Source organism: Drosophila eugracilis, unplaced genomic scaffold (genome assembly GCF_018153835.1).
Source record: "Drosophila eugracilis isolate 14026-0451.02 unplaced genomic scaffold, ASM1815383v1 contig_2088, whole genome shotgun sequence".
In the NCBI taxonomy this organism is placed as follows: domain Eukaryota; kingdom Metazoa; phylum Arthropoda; class Insecta; order Diptera; family Drosophilidae; genus Drosophila; species Drosophila eugracilis.
Genome location: NW_024572964.1, coordinates 6476535 through 6496968, shown reverse-complemented (window position 1 = coordinate 6496968; position 20434 = coordinate 6476535). Strand labels below are relative to the sequence as shown.

At 42.8% G+C, this 20434-nt stretch overlaps 3 protein-coding genes across 16 annotated transcripts in view; 2 read left to right on the top strand and 1 right to left on the bottom strand.

Moving 5' to 3' along the window:
- LOC108107800 (protein TANC2) overlaps window positions 1-10163 on the top strand; it is a 56421-nt gene extending 46258 nt beyond the window's left edge. For 5 of the 11 annotated variants that reach the window (XM_017215515.1, XM_017215520.1, XM_017215522.1 and 2 more), the window contains exons 5-8: window positions 4941-5403; window positions 5632-5934; window positions 6137-9489; window positions 9549-10163. In XM_017215515.1, the coding sequence (XP_017071004.1) occupies window positions 4941-5403; window positions 5632-5934; window positions 6137-9489; window positions 9549-9866 (4437 nt within the window). In that variant the 3' untranslated portion in view covers window positions 9867-10163. The remainder of the gene's footprint in view (window positions 1-4940; window positions 5404-5631; window positions 5935-6136; window positions 9490-9548) is intronic. The other 6 variants (XM_017215517.1, XM_017215524.1, XM_017215519.1 and 3 more) reach the window with 3 other exon arrangements.
- LOC108107802 (sodium-independent sulfate anion transporter) lies at window positions 10014-15378 on the bottom strand. 3 transcript variants are annotated; one of them, XM_017215528.2, is made up of 6 exons: window positions 15295-15378; window positions 12549-13153; window positions 12213-12488; window positions 11186-11858; window positions 10944-11123; window positions 10014-10743 (listed from the first exon to the last, which is right to left on the bottom strand). In XM_017215528.2, the coding sequence occupies exons 2-6, from the start codon at window positions 13140-13142 to the stop codon at window positions 10628-10630; spliced, it is 1839 nt and encodes a 612-aa protein (XP_017071017.1). In that variant the 5' UTR covers window positions 13143-13153; window positions 15295-15378; the 3' UTR covers window positions 10014-10627. The 3 variants fall into 3 exon arrangements, with proteins under 3 accessions (XP_017071017.1, XP_017071018.1, XP_017071019.1); XM_017215529.2 differs by lacking the exon at window positions 15295-15378 and adding an exon at window positions 13944-14191; XM_017215530.1 differs by having other exon boundaries at window positions 10656-10847.
- Window positions 15379-15610: 232 nt separating this feature from the next.
- Window positions 15611-20365, top strand: LOC108107804 (CCR4-NOT transcription complex subunit 7). Of its 2 annotated transcripts, XM_017215534.2 has the most exons (5): window positions 15612-15929; window positions 16847-16984; window positions 17650-17996; window positions 18048-18465; window positions 19788-20365. In XM_017215534.2, exons 3-5 carry the CDS (start codon window positions 17653-17655, stop codon window positions 19911-19913), a joined length of 888 nt encoding a protein of 295 aa, XP_017071023.1. In that variant the 5' UTR covers window positions 15612-15929; window positions 16847-16984; window positions 17650-17652; the 3' UTR covers window positions 19914-20365. The 2 variants fall into 2 exon arrangements, with proteins under 2 accessions (XP_017071022.1, XP_017071023.1); XM_017215533.1 differs by lacking the exon at window positions 16847-16984 and having other exon boundaries at window positions 15611-15929.
- The last annotated feature ends 69 nt before the right edge of the window (window positions 20366-20434 follow it).

The window sequence follows — 20434 nt, the reverse complement described above, 5'->3', positions numbered from 1 at the left end:
TAATTTTTCTCACCGCTCTCGTGGTCATGTTCGCCGAGGTAAAGAGGCTCAGCATGCATTGATTTATATAGCCAGTAGAAAAGCCAAATTGCCAAGTTGTCAATTAATTATGGTCATGTACGAAGCTGGGGACTTTAATTTCTCAAACAATTCGACTGCAATTGTCGAAATGTCTGCATTAGCTGGACATATTTCCACCCAACAACTTTATCTCTACTCTTTTACTATACAATTTTCCCAGTTTGATTTGTTTATCCAACTGATTAATGTTCGGGCTGTTGTTTATTGTTAGGCAAGCATTTCCACTTTACCAGTAGCAGAGCGAAAAGCTTTCACTTGACTGCAATTCAATGGCAAGTCCATTTCAACGGTGATCCTAATAAAATTTGGTATTCAAATTGGGCTGACATCGGCAGCATGCAGGTAGGCACACACAACTTAATGCAAAATCTTAATTAAACAAAGTCTTGTGAGTGCCGAAATCACTTTACATTGAAATGTTTGTCTTGGCTCGGATTTCAGTGCACTCAAATCAAGTGGTCAAAAGCCGTACACGGAAAAAAATACATCTAAGACTGCAGCTAGACAAGGAAAACCAATTTGAGTCAACACCTCGGTCTTAGCTAACATTCTAAGCATGATTACAATACAAGAAATATGTTTTAATAATGCCAGCCAGAAGAGATTTGGCAATCGAAACGTTGGCCAGAATCCGCATGCATTAGCCAAAATGCTTCCAAGCTAAAATAAATTTTGATATACAAGCACCAAGAAAAAAATTTTTGGCCCATTGGCTTTATGGGCTTAAAAAACCGCCAACGAACACACGGCGACTACCATTAGATGTCGAATGCAAAGTGGGCGATTTTTTACTGGCGGTTTTGAAATGCCAGCGCGTTTAAAATCGCACAAAAGCCTTTGCCTAATGCTTCCAACTAAATGGTACTCGAACATTTTCATCCATATGCGGATTCGTGATCATAAACATTTGTCATGGCTGAATAATGCTGAGTGGTGTTTTGTAATGATTTCAAGGTTCAGAGGGCGGTACAAGTGGAAATTGATGGATAATTTATGGGAGATATCTGAAAATCTAGTTCAATGGAAAAAACTACTTAGGCATTTCGAATTACTAAATATATAATTTTTTTTTACTTAATTACAACCTATGCTTTATTAACTTTTTAGAAAATCACGTTTTCTTTAATTTATATAATTATGAGTAATTTAATATGATCTCCATTATTTCCACAATTTAATTAATCTATAATGAAATCTATGCCTTTCGCCTCTTTTCCAATTTTGCAAGTTTTCATTTGCAATTCTCCACACTTGCTGACCCTCCGCTGGGTCTGTGTTGTTTATTTTATGACATTTAAACAATTATTTTTCAACACAAGCAACTGTTGTTGAAATATCATTTGATTTAACCAGCCAGTTGGCCGGGCCCACACCCTCGTTGGCAGTGGCCAAAACGAGTCTCGGACAGGGATTGGAGTTTACTGCATTTTGCTGGTGTCACAATGTCTGGCATCGCCAAGTTCTGTGACTTTTTGTTGTTGTTGTTCTCGCAAACGCAAACGCCCCGCAGCTAAACATGAGATGTATATTTTATTTTTCATAATTTAAAGGCAAAAAAAGACTTGCCAAAAAGAAAAAAAAAAACATTTTGATATGAACCTGCTGTTGTTGTTGTTGCTGTGGCCGAAAATCGAATTCTTGAATGAACCATTAATCTTGTTGCCAGCTCGGTGGACTCGGTCATTAAATACCGCCGCTGTAATTGCATTGCCAGCACTGAGAAAAAATGTTATACCGTGTATATGTGGGAATAGGGTGGCATCTCTATTCAACTTGACCTATCTCAGCGTGGGTGTGCCCAGATGAGTGTCCAGAAAGAATACTCGCGCGGGGAAATGAGTAGTTGTATTCAAGGAGTTTAAAGAGGAACAAAAACGCAAGAAGACGTAGACAGCGGAAAAACTTAAAGCTAAGTAACTGTTTTAAACTAAATATAGATATTGTATCAATTTAAAACCTTAAAAAACTTTCCCAGTGTGAGCCATGGAGTCTGGCTTGCCGATTTTCTCAGTTTCGGTTTCGCTTTAGTTTTTGCAAGCAAATTAATGCGGGTTTGTCATATTACAATTACTGGCTTTTTCTGGCCCGGCTTTGTGGCAGCTGGCATTATTACACCTGCGCCTCAATGCGACGAGAAACGGAGAGACTCCCCCTTGGGGTTCCAGCCATTTCGATCCGATCCGGTTCGGTATTGCGGTTTTTTGCCTCTGATATAGTTTTTGGCTAGTAGTCAGTCGGTCAACTGCCTCGTTTTGCTCATTTGTTTGCCCCTTTTTGGGAGCGGCCAAAGTTCAGGCAAACGGTTGACAGTTCATAAGTTTCAAACATGATTTGTTAATCCCAAAAAACTAAAAAACAAAAATTCTGGTGTGTTCTCACGATTATAATTTGCCAAACATTTAAATTGGACTTAGAAGTGGGTTGGTGTAAAATGCACGAACTTTGGGCCATAATGACTTATGTCGTAAAGATATCCTACTGTCATAGAAATTAGGCAATGTCTTAAGATATCATATGTAATGGACGATGACCTGCGTTTTTCCTAACAAATTACAGTATTTAATGGCATCCTGTTTCCATCTCACTAGCTTCGATCATCTCCATCCAGCGGTGCAAATTTTATGATGCACTTTTTTCACGGTAGCCACGGCAACTCCCCTTTCTCAGCGTGTGTCTCCGTTGTGGACAAATTGCCGAGCTGGAAAAGTGAAAATCACCTTTTTCAGATGTGATTTTTTTCAATTTTCAAATTTTCCATGGTCCCCATGTATGGCAGGCATAATTTGTTAATTATTTTCCAAAGCACAGCTCGTGTGCCGGCTACAACTTAATCAAAGTGATGGGGCCAATTAAAACGCCGCCGCGGGAAGCGATAAGAGATCCCAGACCTCACGACGAACTAGTTTAAAGAAAGCCTTTCCACCATGTGAAAGAGTGTGTAAGTAAAGGAGAAAGGAGGGGCTGGGTGGGATTCGATTGGATTTTGTTGGGTTGGTGAACCGCAGCTTAATTACGATGAGATAGAGGCGGTGCTCAACCTACGGATCAATAGATCTGCAGATCGATGGATAGGAGTTCAGCGCCACGGAATTCCCCAAGCTGATCCCGGTAGCTTTCAGATATCAGATTGAAGCCTGTCGCTCAGAGATATCTAACAGACTAAGACCTTAGAGAGTTTGGGTAGGAATTAGGTAGCTATACTAAGAAAAAAGTTTCATATAAATGTAAAAGACTAATACTCAATTATTTGCTCTGTAAAAATAGTAAAAGGCTTATAGAAGTAGTTAGATGGTTGACAGCCTGTGGGCAGACTTGTTAACTCGAACATCCTCCAGCGGAAGTGGGCGACTCGTGGTCGTGACTGCAAGACCCAGAACAAGCAGACATCCGCTGATGGAAGAGAACCAGAGCACTCAGACACACGCGGGCGGAGCAACTTGTCAGATATGTTCTTTAGCCAAATCACATTCATCAAACGGGTCAAATTGAATATGGGCTCCAAACCCCGGCACTCTTCTACTACCATAACCATAATTTCAACAACTCTGTTAAACCCCTAATCGATGATCTAAAAAAAGCAGTTTGATCCCTTGAATTTCTTTGCTTTCAATTAATTTCATAACAGTCCCTTGGGATTCCTTTGGCTGGCTCCAAAGTCCAAAACTGCTCCCTGGGCCCCAACCACCTGCCTCCATACACACACCTCCTGCCTGTCAATTAATGGCCTCCGACTTCGTCTCCATCGCCGTCTGGCGGAGTCAACCAATTTCATCTTATTATCCCACACAGAACCCAGAAACTGGTTCTCAGATTCTGTTTCTGTTACCGATTCTGGCCTGGAAATCACGTTTCAGAGCTTTTCTGTGCCATGTCCAGTCTCTCGGCCTACCCAAAATCAGGAAAAAAAGGAAAAGAAAAACAAGAGACGGCGAAAACCAACGCAGACAGAAAATGATTTGCAGTTCATTAAGACCACAAGCCCCCTGATCCAAAGGAGCCAAAGACTAGACGATGACTAAGGCCTCGATCGCGGGGCATTTGTGGCGCATGTGAATGAAATTGGTTTCGGTTTGTGTCCCGTCAGTTCGGAGGACAACAGTCTACGATCTGAACATGCTCTGGGCTTCACAAAACAGAGGTACACTTGGGAAAATTATTGTATTAAATAGTAAAGTATTGCTTGCTTGTAACAAGCTTTTCACTTAAACCGAATTAGTGACTTCAGAAATTGTTTAACAGGTCTTATAAGCTTGTGAAATCTTTGTTAACCTTAAAAATTTTACATTTTCACAGCATATTTTAGCACCCCAATTGTTTACTCTCATATTTGATTTTCCTAATGTTTAATGTGTGACAGAGCAGACACGAAAGTAAACTTTGTTTTTAAGAGATCAAGGTTAAAAGCATAATTTCGTTAAGTGCAAGCTTCGTCCAATGGAAATTTTTCAGAGTGTGCCCACCAATCCGGGCTGATCTTGACATGATAATTATGTCTGGTCCGGGTGGTAAAGCTGTTCAGTTGATAAGTCTGACACTACTTCGGTTTAGGGCTGGGACAAGGTGGGTTTTTATGCCTAGAAGCACCATCTCGTTGGCTTTGAATCTATGGCCATTTAAACGCTTTCATCTCGGGATGGCCCACACATGTGACCAATGAAAAAGTAACGCCTTCCCTTTGGGGCATGCTCAACTTTGACGAAAGCTGTAAGATAAGTACACCGTGAGAAAATCTTTAATATATTAAAGTAACAGTAATAATAATTTGTATGAAAGCGCCAAATGGTTAAGCTTTTCTCTTCCTGTACATTAAACTTTCATCATTGATAAGTTTTTGACTCTATTGCCATATTTTCTTGCAGCAGCACCGCCAGGAGTCGCAGTCGCCGGATTACCACCACCGCTATGCGAGCAATGGCAAACTGCCCCGGGCATCGGCCTCTACCAATGGCAATGGATCCAACGGCAACATTCAAACAGTCACCGTGGATGTGCACCACCAGCACCTAAGTGGAGGAGTTGCCTCCGCCGCCAAGCAGTTGATGGCCAACGGCAATGGCATAAGTGGCCATAGTCGCAGCAACAGTCTAAGCCACAACATCCATGTGGCGTACAGCGAACTGAGTGCCGCACCACCGGCCTTTGCCACACCGCCGACGCGTAGGCGGTTCTTTAACCACAAGAATCTGCGCAGTGCCCTCACTGGAGGAAACAGCGGTGGTTCAGGCATAGGAGGCGGTGGAGCTGCAGGTGTGGGCGGCGGGCATCGACGCACTGCCTCCAATGGGGGTTGTCCCATTGACACGGCATCAATCCTATCAGGAGGTAAGTTCAGGATGGGGTTCGGGTGTGGGTCAGGTTCAAAAGTTGACATACAAAAGCCGATGTTTTCACAAGAAAATGAAAAGTTTTTGTTGAGACTCGACTTAAAGAAAGTTTTAATAATAAGATAATATTAATTTATAAAGTTTATTAAGAATTCATGAACAAATGAATAAGTTAGAGGTAGGAAAACATCCTCGAAAAGTTAACTCACCCAGCATCCATCATTAGATCATCCTCATCAGCATCATCACCATGACAACCAGACGGTGGGCAAGGAGTCGAATGCCCTTAACACATCGACCTGCTCGGATTCGGCGGTCACAAGAAGGCGGCGGAAGAACGTTAGCAATCACAACCTGAAGACCTCGGCTCGCCATGGAGCAAGTAGCGAGAATCGCCTGAACAGGCTCAGTTTGGCTGGAACCTCTGTCTATGCGGGTCATCTGTCCTCTTTGGTCTTTGGCAAGATCAAGTCCCTGTGGAGCGTAAACTCCTCCACTTCCAGTGAGGCGGGATTAAATCAACTAGCAGGCATGGATGCGTTCCTTTGTCGTGCATCCTTCACTTTTTCGTCGTTTGCATGTTGCATCCTCATTGTCGTTCATTAACTGAGTTCTTTTCGCAATTTTGCATGTCTTTTAAGTTTTTAAAACAAATTTTCTGTGTATAATTAGCATGCCTATTATATTAAAAACCAACCTTCTAATACGACTTAATCTATTTCCTATCACAGGAAGCGATGCCCTTGACCATCACTCCTCGCTGCTCAACGAGAAGCTGCAGAAGGACCAGCTTCACGCTCGTCTCGGCCTGCTGCTCAATGATCCCGGGAGCAATGGAAACAGCAGCAGCAGCGGCAGTGGCTGTGAACCCATCTCGGCGCACTCCACCACCAGTACCACGAGCAGCAGCGGAGTGGGTGCGGCCAGCACCACCACAAGTGGTTCGTCGCAGAATGTCAGTCCGGAGCAAACGCTGGCCAGCGGAGCTGGAATGCTCAGCGGAAGTCAGCTTTCGGTGGCCACCAGTCATGGTGTTAAGGATGATGCACTCAGTCTGTGTGGCAAATTTAAGGCAGGCTGCTCAATGCTGCACGTTTACGAGGCACTGCCAAGCAAGAGTCGCAAGGGAAATGCCCGGAGATCGACGCGTGGTCAGCAGGGAGCCAGTTCCAGTTCATCAGCAGCAGCGGCAGTGGGGTCGAGGGTCACTGCCTCAACTTTGGCTGCGGTGCAATTGGCTCTAAAGCCCCTGTTCTTTGAGGTGCCATTGCAAGAACCCGATCCCCCATATGTGGGTCGCCAGTGGCTGGTGCAGCAATTATCCAATATTTTACTGGGAACCGAGACACGGGTTGTGCTCATCAACGGACAACCGGGAACTGGAAAGACCGCATTTTGCCTGCAGCTGGTTGAGTATTCCTGCTTTGGACGCCGTCAGATGCAGGATGATCCGGATGGCATCTACAGTCAGCTTCAATTAGGCGCCCACTGTGAGCGGATGCGCGGTTTGGCGTCTCACATGGTCGGTTACCACTTCTGCCAGGCGGACGCCAATCTCACCTGCCAGGTGCCGGATTTCGTGCATTCCCTGGCCGCCCAACTTTGCCAGGCTCCCCAGTTGACCGCTTACAGGGATTACCTGTTGTCAGAGCCCCATCTTCAGGATATTCTCAGTGTTCGCGAATGCATAGCTGATGCGGAGAGAGTGATGAAGTTGGCTATTCTGGAGCCGTTGGCCCAGCTTCACCGTGCGGGAAAGATTCCCGCCAAAGTTGCCGTCATTTTGGTTGATGCATTGTGCGAAGCCGAATACCATCGTCCCGATCATGGGCACACCATTGCCAGTTTTCTAGCCCAGCTCACTCCACATTTTCCGGCCTGGCTCAAACTAGTGGCCACCGTTAGGACCCAGATGCTGGAGCTGGTCAAGGCGCCCAGTTACACCCAACTTACTCTGGACAGCTGGGCCAGCAGTCAGGCACTGCAACAGGATATGCTGGACTACATAGGCGCCCGGCTGGCCGACAGTCCGGAAATTCGCATGAACATCGGCGGAGGAGGAGGTCAGAATTCTCAATCGGGAAACCAACCCCAAACGAAGTTCGTGTCTCATCTGCAGTCCTTGAGCAGAGGCTCCATGCTGTACACCAAGCTCATCTTGGATCTCATTGCCCGTGGCCAATTGGTTATCAAATCATCCAGCTACAAGGTGCTCCCCGTCTCTCTAGCCCAGATCTTTCTGCTGCATTTCAATCTGCGATTCCCCACTGCCCGCAGTTTTGAACAGGCTGCTCCAATCCTTAATGTCTGCCTGGCTGCTCTATATCCTCTGACACTGGACGAGATCTACTACAGTATGGAGGCACTTGGTCATGGAAGGGAAGCCCTCAGCTGGCCAGATTTCATGCAGCGCTTCAAACTGCTGGATGGATTTCTGATCAAGAGGCTGGACAATACCTACATGTTCTTTCACAGCTCCCTGAGGGAGTGGCTGATGCGCCGGGATGAGGGCGAGTCCAACAAGTTTCTCTGTGATGCCCGACTCGGTCATGCGGCCATCGCCTTCAGGCTGTCTCGCCTGCAGGCACCATTGTCGCCCCAGCTCACTCTGGAACTTGGTCACCATATGCTAAAAGCACATTTGTACGGGGGCACAAGTCCAACTCTTCTTTCTCCACGGGATCTGCAATCTTATTGGTTGGCTGGAGCGGCGGACAACATCTCATCCTCGTTGGGAGCTCTGCGAAATGTTTACAGTCCGAATTTGAAGGTATCCCGATTGGTTCTACTGGCAGGAGCTTCCCCGAATCATCGCACAGATTACATGGGCGGAGCCCCGATCCTATGCATAGCTGCGCATGAGGGCATCCTACCGATGGTCAGCCTACTTCTAGAATTCGGCGCTGATGTGGGTTTAACCAACAGTCAAGGCTGTACACCCTTGATTCTAGCCGCCATGCGTGGACACTGTGACGTCGTGCGTCCGTTGGTAGCCGCCGGCAGCAGTCTTGGTCAGTTGGACATCACACAACGCTGTGCTCTGGTTCATGCCGCCCGCATGGGTCACCTTAGTGTGGTCAAGTATCTCCTGGCCTGCGACTGGTCACCACGTCCACACTCCCAGGATGTCACCAGATCAGTGGCTTTGCAGCAGGCACTGATTGGAGCTGCTGCACAGGCGCACTGCAAGATCCTCGAGGATCTGTTGGACCTCAATGAGACCGAATTTGACCTGGATGTGAATGGCATGGAGCCGAGCAGTGGCGAGCTGGCTTTGACCGCTGCCGCCCGTCACGGATGTGTCGATGTGGTTGGTATCCTACTCTCCCGCGGTGCCCAGATTGATGCTAGAAATCGCCAGGGTTACTCAGCACTTTGGTTGGCCGTCAAAGAGGGCCACTGGAGCGTTGTGGAACATCTGCTACAGCGTGGAGCCCTTCAGGATGAACCTCTGGGACAGACACGCAAAACTCCGCTGATGATCGCGGCCGAAGAGGGCCACCTGGAGCTTGTTGAACTGCTACTGGCACGTGGGGCGGCCCGGGAAGCGCAGGATCATGAGGGATTCACAGCACTTAGCTGGGCATGCTTGCGTGGTCACTTGGCTGCGGCAAAGACCCTCATAGAACATGGCTGCAATCGTCACCACGAGGACCATAATGGTCGAACTGCGCTGGATTTGGCTGCTTACCAAGGAGCTGCCAGCCTGGTTCTATACATTCTTGACCAGGGAGGCAACCTGGAACACATCGATGTACATGGAATGCGGCCGCTTGATCGGGCAATAGCCTGTCGTAACATTCAGGCTGTCCAGGTCTTTCTGCGAAAGGGCGCCAAACTGGGACCCACCACCTGGAGCATGGCCATGGGCAAGCCGGAGATTCTGGTTGTGCTGCTCAATAAGCTTCTGGAGGACGGCAACGTGCTATACAGGAAAAACCGTTTCCAAGAGGCCGCCCATCGATACCAGTACGCATTGCGCAAGATCTCTGGACTGGAACAGTTGCTCGAGAGGAATGCCATATTCGCCCAGCTACGGACTAATCTGCTGCTGAATCTGTCACGATGCAAGCGAAAATTGAATGTGAGTATTGAAAAAAAGAGATGTAAAACAGAACCCTGATTAACTATCTATCTACGCAGGAACTTGACGCCTCCATAGATTTGGCAACGCAGGCGATTGCCCAAAAGCCACACAGCTACGAAGGATACTATGCCAGGGCCAAGGCGCGTATGGAACTCGGAGCTCTTAATGAGGCTCTGGTGGACGCCAATGAGGCGATGCAGCAGGCCGCCCAGAGTGGTGTTCTATGCGAAGTGGTCGAGGTGCTTAAACGCATCCAAACTGAGCTCCTCACCCGTATCACCATCAGCAGCGAAGATCAGTCCGGAAGGATGTCAAATATCGGCGGCGGGGCATCCGCTGTTTACGAATCTCATCACGAGATCACCGATTTGTAAATGTCGATTGTTGTATAATGTTGTACTCGTCGTATCCCCTTCAAATTAAGCACTATTCTAACTTAAGAGCTACCCTAGACCTTATTTTTTGCTATTTATTGCCTTCGAATGATTTTAATTTAAACAAAACTGAAACTATTTTTGTAATTTCATTTAAAATTGTCTTTTTAATTGTGTCTACGCATGTAAAAATTAGTTTTATACTCTGATTTACCATAAGGATCAGTTCTTATTCATTACAAATATTAAATAAATGCGAATTTTCGTAAGATTTAATAAAAAAAACTTTTAAAGAAACCTGATTTGCTTTTCAGTGCAGCCTTTTGGGGATATGCTTGCTTTTTAAATCTTTCTTTAGAATTTTAAGTGCATAATTTTCGGCTGGTTTTCTTAAAATGCCTAATGTTAAACAGTGGTCATGGAACTATTTTGTAGATTTTGAAATACACATTATATAAAAAACAAAATTTAAAACAATTACATAAACTTATATAGATGTATGTACAATTTAAGCTTAATCTATTCGAGGGAACATTATAACATAGGAATGAAATAGTTGGAAATGAAATGTAGCTCCAGTTAAATACTTGAACAGGAAATAGGAAGTTTAGAGAGCTTTAAATGCTGTATTAAAGCATTTCAATTAACTTTTTTCAGGCAATGCAGATGACCTTGCCATAAAAAGATTTTGTGCCGCAACGTAAAACTTAAGTACATTTAACATAAACAATATCCTTATTTGCTCTAGTTTGAGCTTTCTGTTAACACGTTTTCCCATTAAGTTTACTCAGTTCAGTTGGTTCTCCGGCATCGCAATGTACCAGGCGCGAATCGACAAGCGGAGTCGAGATCTGCAAATGCAGAACATAGTCGGGAGCTGCAAAAACAAAGTTTCAGTTACACAAAAGATCTCAGTTAATGAAGATGTAGGAGACTAAATGCAGCAATGTTGTTTTGGGAGTATTCAAACAGAGGAACAAGCTGTGAATGAAAGCGTAGGAAATTTAAAGCGTGAGAATTGTCTTGTGCACCAAGGATGATCAGCGTGGATGGAGAAAATATAAGAACTTGGCTCACTTTGCTCCAAAAGCATTTCCAAATCATCAGGACAGTCTATCGTGGGGAAATCGATGTTGGTCGACTCCTTAAGAATAATCCCAATGTCCTTGTCAGCACCCATGAGGAACAGAGGCACGTTTGCCTTGGCGAGCTCCTTTTGCAACGAACCCATTCCTCGGGCTGCCGTGAAATCGAAATCTATAAAATGGATATTTGTATTTATTAAAAGAATAAAATGATTTTCTTATTTAAAAACATACCATGAACATGAGCGCAATCCAGGACCACAGGAGCTGTTCCGTGAATGGTCAAAGCTTTGGAGATTCCCGAGCGGACCCATTCAATGGCCGGAAAGTACAGTGAACTGTGCTTAGGACGTATTAGAATATAATTAATACCGCTGGTAGTTTGCAGTTTGGAGACACTAAGTACAGGACGGGCAGCCCGGTAAACCAGGAATGCCACATCGGAGCTCACGCCCAGCAGAAGGCCTATTTCTACGCCCACAGCCAAACTCATCACAAAGGTAATGGCACCCGGGAGCAGTTCACGCCGGCTGCATCGCCACAACGGTTTGATGACCTCGAACTCAATCATGAATATCACTGCAGAGATGATGACCGCACTGAGAGCAGCTTTTGGGATGTACTGGAAGTAGGGTGCCAGAAGTCCGAGGGCCAGAAGAACCAGGACACTAGTGTAACATCCTCCAAGGGGTGTCCTTACCCCACTAGCGTGATTGACAGCACTCCGCGAGAAGGATCCGGTCACAGGCATGGAACTGCAGAAGGCGCCGCAAATGTTGCTCATGGAAAGGGCAACCAGTTCCCGCGTTGGACTTAGCCCGGCTCCTCCAAACGCTTTCGAAATAGCTACATTACCGAGAACAGCAATAATGGGCAATATCAGCATGGAAGGACCCAATTCAGAAAGCTGAAAAAGAGAAAAGTAGATTTAATGAATAAACTTATTTATAAATAATCTGAGGTAACGGGAATAATTAATCTTAAAAAAACACTTTGGTTGATTATCCAATAAATCAAGTTTAAAATTAAAACAAGTTTAAATTATTTTAAATGTGTTTATAAAGCTCAAAGTCTGACTAGCTATAATACAACAGCATCTCTAAGTGAACGATTAAAAAACAAGAAATTCTACAAGTAACTCTCTCAAACAAAGCAACAACAAGTCACATAGACTAAGCCATTAAGTTAAACAGATGTTAGACCTTGATAACAAATTTATTGGGTCAGAAAAAAGATCATTTTGTTACTTTTATTCACTCACCATCTGTTCAAAGTTCTGTCTGATCTCGGTGCCATTCCTGTCCAGAATCGTAGTCTCGAACTTTGGTAGCGACACATTTGGCAGACCGCTTTTCACCTTGCCAGTAAGGATGTACGGACAGCTGTCCATTTGCTCGCACGTGCTGTAGGCCAGCGCACTGGTAACTAGCACTACCAGGGCATTCCGACCGGTGGCTATAACCCAGATGCTACCACTTATTAGCTGCTGCGTCCGTAAGTTCCTGATTCGGCCATCTAGCTTTACGTCTTTGAGTTTCTAAAAGAATTAACACATGATTATAGACCACATGATTACACACACCACATGAAATCTTACCCGCAGCAGCAGCAGTACTATGATAGAGATCAATCCAAGGGTAAAATCACCCTGCCTGACATTATGCAGATTTCCAAATACCGAGCGCATGGTGTTGATGAAATCAGACCCGGAACCACCTCGCAGACCCAGCAAACCCTTCAACTGTGAGGTGCCAATGATAACGGCAGTGGCCGAGGTAAATCCCACGGTAACAGGCAGTGATATTAGATCCACCAGGGCGCCCAATTTTAGCACAGCCATTCCCAGCTCAACTACACCGGAGATAAGGCACAAGAGTATCGCGTAGGCTGGACCCGAGCCCAATCCAAATCCCGTGTGCCGACTAGTCATCAGGGCAAGCAAAGCTGTGGGTCCAATGGTAACCTGTCGGCAGCTGCCCAGCATGGCGTATATGATGCCTCCCACAAAAGCGGAGTAAAGGCCATACTGGGGCTCCAATCCCGCTAGCGTCGCATAGGCTAGTCCCTGCGGCAATACCGTGAGTCCAACTGTTACTCCAGCTATCAGATCCGCCACTGCATCCTGGCCGGTGTATCCGTGCAGCCACTTTAGACCTGGCAGCAGGCGATATCCCCAGTCCCTGAGGGTCATAGTTGATTTGTCTGTGGAATTGAAAAAAGAAAGTAATTACTAATTAACCTAACAAAAACTGAATTAATAAATAAGATTTACAGAATATTACGTCGCAGAATATGGAAGCTCGACAATCCCAGGTTCAACGACTTGTCCAACTTTGCATAATTATAGTTTTGATTTTGAGACTTCTGCGTGACAGACAAGCCCAACGAAAAAGAGACGTCAACTTATGTTATTACCAAAAGGCAAGTCATAAATAAACCTCGTGGAATTCAAAACAAAAGAGGGAATACGAGTTTATGATAAATCAAAAAGAATAGCAAACAAAACTTTAGCTCTTACAAATGTCTCTATGGATAAAATAGATTGTGTTAATTAAAGAAAACTTAGAAACTGGTTTAATTTTAAAAATCGATTGAATCCAAATGGGAATAAATATGTAATAAATAATGCAAATGCAAAGAATACAAGACAAATTACATTTCTAACAAGCATTTCAAAGATAAAGTCTCAATCTGAACATTTTATGCAAATGAAATTTTTCTTTTAATAAGTAATTTTTAACTGCCAGATGCAAGTATCTATATTTAGGGTTAAAGGATGATGGTAATTTTAAGGGCCAAAATTTCATTAAAATCGAACATTTCAGAGTCAAAAACAGTTATAATCTAACATTTAATTTTAAATGAAAAAGAGATTATTTGTCTAGCTGTTCCTAGAGCAACGCCAAGTATGACTCGAGACATTTAAGGCAAAATTACTGATAAACATTGGCGTCAAAAAAGTCTTCTATCTAAAATTTGTTTGGAAACTCACGTATTTAAACAAATGTTTTGATGTTGTTGTCCGTACGAAGGGCACGTTCTTTTTGAAAGTAACGACAGAGATCGAGATCTGAATTCTTTTCGGGTATAAGGAGAGCGCAGAACTCTAGAGGAGCTCAGATCCGTTCGGGAGCTGGCTGAAGACTGAAGAATGATCGCGTGAACGAAGAATTACTGATCAGTGATCACACGACCGCCTCAATTAGCTCAACAAGTGGTAGAGTTGAAACGTATTGGTTCGGGTCGCTTAAAACGTGATCAAATTGCTCGATCGATAAAAACAAATACGAACACGAGATATGTGCACGTAAATTGAATTTCGCATTGTTTTGCCGACGATTTATTTACAGTTTAGAGCCAATAATTATGGGGAAATCGTTAGCTTGTTATGTCATTTGTTTATGAAAAGAATAGGAATAATATTACTAAAATAAAATTTGTATGGTTTGAATTGGACACTATTAGTCACGCTGACAAAGTAAACAGTCTACGATCGTTTATAGAAATAATGTGAAATATTTATCAGAGCGAATAATTGCAATAATATAGTATAATTTATCTTATAAAAAGGTTGTTAAGTAAAGAGCGCTTTTTGAAAAATCTTTTATAAACGGGGAATCAACTTCAAAGAGCCAACAAAACTAAGTTTTTAAGACAAGATTTAGCATCAAGCAATAAGTTATAAAAAGTTAAGTCAACTTAATCGACCTTGCAAGTTCATTAACAATTAAATTCCACAAGTGAGATAAAAGAAATCCTTATCAGCATTGAAATGTTTGGTTCAAGCGGTTTTATCAGCAATATGTAATCAAAATTACTAAAAAAAATAAAAAAAAACACAAAAACGAGCAACTATAAAGCGTGAAAAGTTTATTAACCCTTTTAAAGAAACTGGTGAAATCCGTTCTTTCCCGGTCCACAAAACCAATATAATTGGAGAGATCTCAGACGTATGTACATATGTAGATATGTGTATATAAACATAATTGCCGATTGGAATCTGCCTTTTCTTTAAGTTTTTGCTTTCTTTTTACTTTGGCGCACTTCAAATAAACTAGCTTTCGTGTAGCTGACAATTGTAGTGGTAAAGTTGTTTTAAGCAAACGAAAGAAAAATAAACCGAAAACAGGGAATCCAATTGTTTAGATCCGATTGTTTATTTATAACGCGAGCTAATTCTTCAAGAATTTGCAACAACAATTGGGTTAAGGTAAAGGAAAGTGGCACAGACACAGAAAATCAGGAAAGCAACGGAGCAACCCTTGTTTATTTGTTTATTATGAAATATTTACATATTCCTTAGTTAAAACCACTTAACACTTGATTTAAAGAAGAACTTTTACCGGTGAAATTGAAATAAATAACTTATTTGCTTTCCAACGAACAGCTGAACGGTAGGGTTGTTCACTGCACACACCAGCGCCCTCTGTGTGGCTGCTGACGCCAACTAATAGCAAAGCAGTGCTACAAAACACTCAAATAGCTAGGACATATTTCTTATTTAGTTTTATTTATTATGACTTAAGTTGATGGTAAAATTAGCGAATTTTACAATTTTATTTACCGATACAAATGTACACAACTCAAAATTCAAAGTAGAGCCGCACAATAGTGTCAAAATTATCGATATTCTTGTAATTTGACGTTGTTCAGCACTGGAATCAAAAGGCAAGCGCTTACCCACACTGTCGGAATCACGAACATATTATTTTATTATGGCACTTGCGCGGCTCGCAAACAAAATTCGCCGATTATAGTCAATTAAAAGTCATCGTCGAACACCGAGGACTTTGTCAGTTAAAGCTCCAACAACATAGGACCGCTGAGCAAGACGTGGAAGTGCCGAAAAGAAACTAATTTTACCAGCTTGCCGCCTTCTCTTTTGCCCTCCGCGAACATAAGGAGACGCGGAACGAAATATTCAGTTTGTGCTAATAGCTAAAATCCACAAAGTTTATCATCGAATATTATGAAATGGGTAAGCTAAGTGCGAAAATGTGTGGGTGTACGGATTTTCACATCGATGGGCCGGTTTTCAGGGCATCGGTTTTCCATGGCATAAGAATTGCAAATGCAAATGCATCTTCAATGCCGCTGCATGTGTGTGTGTGTCTCGTTGCCGTATGGGTATGCGTGTGTGCAGTTTTCGTAGGGCGTTCTAACTGTTTTTCTTTTGGTCCTTGGGTGCTTAATTTTATTAATAAAATAAAATGGTTCTTATGACAATTTCCTCCTTACCTATTGGTAAAATCTTCTCTTTTAAACCCAATGTCAAAATTCTTAGAATATTACACTGTGCCGTTGTCAGTGTCATTAGAAAATTGGTATTGAGTAATGACAAGCACCGGCTTGCTGCGAAATACTTCTTAAATTACTTCGATTTTTTACCTTATACTCGTATTTTGTTCGAAGCAGGCTGAAAGAAGCAGTTTCTGCCCTTAAAATTTAATTATTCGCTATCTGTACGCATAAGCCAATGGAACAGGAAGAGGTGAATTAATAAAAATGTTATTTAAATACATAATCTTGGGCTAAACACCCTGATACCAAATGTTTAATCAATTGATTTATTATTACGGTTAACACGACATAATGTTTCTAAAGCCTTTTTTGCACCCGAACTGCCCAATTTAAAACCAAGTTATAACTTAACCTTAAACTATGATGTCTCAATTTAATTACGAACAAAGATAAACTCGTCCAAGTAAATCGACACAGACATCTTATAAAAACAAGCTATACCTAACGGTATCTATATTCAGCATCAGTATTACATGTCTTGTCCGTGATCATTTGAATAAGTGTTAATGAATGCGATACAATTTTGGTATAATAGTCTTGTAAGGGCAGATTCAATTGTACATACATATTCCGATTCCCCTGTATTTGATCAAGAGCATTGATCGCCAGAATCAAAGCGTAATACCATTTACCCAAGAGGAACTTGTTGCTTGAGGCTTGGTTGTAGGTCAGTGCGAAGAGGTGGCTGATCCGGCGGCGAAGAGTGCGCACCAGGCGACGTCCGGCGACGATGTAAGTAGCGCCCATCGTAATCCCAATCACTCCAGTAACCACCTCCAAGCAAATATCCAAAAAAAAAAAGTTTCTTTCACATGCCTTTGTTTTGTTATTGTTTGATTTTTTCGTTCTTCTTTCGTACAAGCAGCAAAATTATAGCACCTCTAACAGCGATATTGGCCAAACTTCAATTACAAACTCTTGTTTAGTTGCGCTAACGTGTTTAACCAATTGGATCAGCTATTTTATTATGTTGCTAACCCTCACCCCTCACAAATACACAAAAACACAAGACACTGGGTAGAGCAATTTCTTATTTAGCCAAGATCACGAAATGGGGAATATAATAGTAAACTGGATAAATTTTTCATAAAAGTCAAATCGGCTAATTATTCTTGAGTTTTAAAAATAAATTGGGAAAGTCGTAATGGAATTATAAGCAAATCTATCAAAAACAGTAAAATAATTAAACATATGTCTACACTTTGTTTATATGATTGACTATCATTGCTCTGCCCTTTAAATTTATGGAACTCATCTGTAAGTGATTAATTCGTAATTAATTCGTATCTTAGATGGCACACCAAAACACACAATCCCACACACAAATGAACACTGTATCCCTCAAAAAATGTAAAATATTACCCTGTCGTTTGACCCATAATCGATACCTTTCGCAGACAATGCCCTCGGCCATCAGTGGCGCGGCACATGGCCAAGTCCACATACCAAGCAACGAAGAGTGCGGCATTCGGGACGTGTGGAAGCATAACCTGGAGGAGGAGTTCCGCACTATTCGCAAAGTGGTGCAGAAGTATCACTATGTGGCCATGGACACTGAGTTTCCGGGTGTGGTGGCAAGGCCCGTCGGCGAGTTTCGCTCCACAGCTGACTACCATTACCAGCTGCTGCGCTGCAATGTAGACCTGCTTCGGATCATCCAATTAGGCCTAACTTTCATGGATGATGATGGGAAAACGCCGCCTGGCTACTCTACCTGGCAGTTTAACTTTAAGTTTAACCTGAGGTAATTTTGAATTGACTAATCTAGAATCTACTCTATCCTTTGTATCTCTAGCGAGGACATGTATGCACAGGACTCGATCGACTTGCTGCAGAACTCTGGCATTCAGTTCAAGAAGCACGAGGAAGATGGCATTGATCCCATTGAGTTCGCCGAGCTGCTAATGAGCTCCGGGATCGTGCTAGTGGACAACATTAAGTGGCTATGCTTCCACTCCGGCTACGATTTCGGTTACCTTCTGAAGTTGCTAACTGATCAAAATCTGCCCGCAGACGAGGGAGACTTTTTCGAGCTGTTGCACATCTACTTTCCCAACATCTTCGACATCAAGTATTTGATGAAGTCTTGCAAGACCCTGAAGGGCGGTCTGCAGGAAGTGGCCGATCAGCTGGAACTGCGTCGAGTGGGCCCGCAGCATCAGGCTGGTTCCGATGCCCTGCTTACGGGCATGGCTTTCTTCAAAATGCGTGAGGTACTGCACACAAATGATTTGCACTTTGACCCAGAAGCGCCCGTTGTACTCTTTCCCTATCTGCTTGAGAACACCATGAACATAAAGCCGTCGGTCAGCCGGATCGACCTGCTGAGCCGTCCGGTGTACATCGGGGGATCTGTCCCCGACGACTCTGCGATAATTAGCAGTGGCAACGGCACGGGCGACAACAGCTCCTCCAGCGAGGCGCTCACCTCGAGCGCCTTTATGGTGACGCCTCCCGCTACTCCCGGTTCGCCGGAGCGCAATGGCTCATCGTTGGCCCACTTGCTTTGCGTCTACTCCGATTCGATGGCCAAAACCAACTCGGATTATTAGACAGTAGTTCAGTTGCCGAGCCCTTGCCTCTACTAACACAACTTGCCTCCGCCCACATCATGATCATCACCCATTAGGTTTAAGGTTTTTTATGGTTGTCACAACTCACTCATTTTCATACATAGGATGTATATGTATTTAGTTGTTATTGCCTGCAGAATCTGCAGCGCCTGCGACCCACAATTTATAAATGAAGTCTATAATTTGAAGTGTTTTTAGTTAGTTTGAAACTGTAAAGCCATGTGAAACATGATTATTTAGTTTTAAAGCTCGTGAGACAAAATGAGATGAGAGACTTGCTGGATTTTAATGGAAAATTAAATGAATTGGAATTAATTTTCTTTTTAAATTTTTATTTATATTATTTGGTGTTTGGGCATTGCATTTACATCTTAATGATTATCAATTGTTATTTGAATTATTACGGCTTGGTTTACTTAATGGAAGTATTTTTATTCTTATTAACCGCATCTAAAACATTTCGATTTGTAGCTCATTTTAGTTTTAAGTTTAAAGATATTCTTATTTTTTTTTAATTCATAAAGTAACGTTTCTTTTTTGCAAATTAAAGCGCTTTGCTGACATATGTTTTCACACAGTGCACTGTGTGTATCAGCGTAGCAAGTGCAACCCCCCAAGCAAACCCCACTCCCATGCTAACGAACCAAAATAAGAAAATTAATAGTGTAGAACCTTCATCTAACCACCATCGGTAAACTCCATTTAATCATCATCGGTAAACGGTATGTAAATAATATTTATAAATAACTCCGATCTCATTGGGGATACACTAAAAATTGCTGCGGTAGATATGTATGTGCTTTTAACGCTTATTAATATCAAAGTAAACTTGCTGGCTTAGGTGATCGTTTTTTCATACCATTTCAATTTTCAGAAACTGCTTTGTGAATCGTTTATCCTGTCCCATTCCAAACCAGATTTAAAATTAGATGTCCGCCTAATGTAATTTAAAACTTTTTCAGATGTTCTTCGAGGACAACATCGACCATGCGAAGTACTCTGGACACCTTTACGGCCTGGGCACCTCTTTCATCGTTAATGGCACAAACTTCCACGAGAGCAACGGCGAGACGAACAGTGCTTCATGATTCGTGCTAATGGGGAACGTGGTCGTGCACGACAGAAAGCTAGAGCAGGAGGGATCACCAGGTGCGCAGGCATCTGTGCAGGCCACACCACCTGGTCAACTACTCCCCGCTGCAGCAACACCTTTGCAATAGCCTGTCAACAGTCACAGAACGTTCTCATTTATAATCATTTACCCCGTTAGCCATATAGCTACTCTCTTGATGTTCCCACGCAAGTTCAGATAAAAACCAACCTTAAAATACAAAAATGGCATGCAACTAAATGTAATTCGCATAAATTTTGAGACAACCGGAAAACTAAAATAGATTCAATTTCAAATTCGGCATTTCTATATTCTAAATGTGTTACGAATACAGAAATAAGGTAACTAAGCTAATATTGTAAGCCAAAGGGCAAACATAGAATATTATGTATTTGTAACAATATATTTAAAACTTTTTAATTTAGTGTATATCGTAAATACTCTTTTAATGGAAAAAGAACTATGAAAAAACCTAGTTTTCAAGCACAAAACTAGATC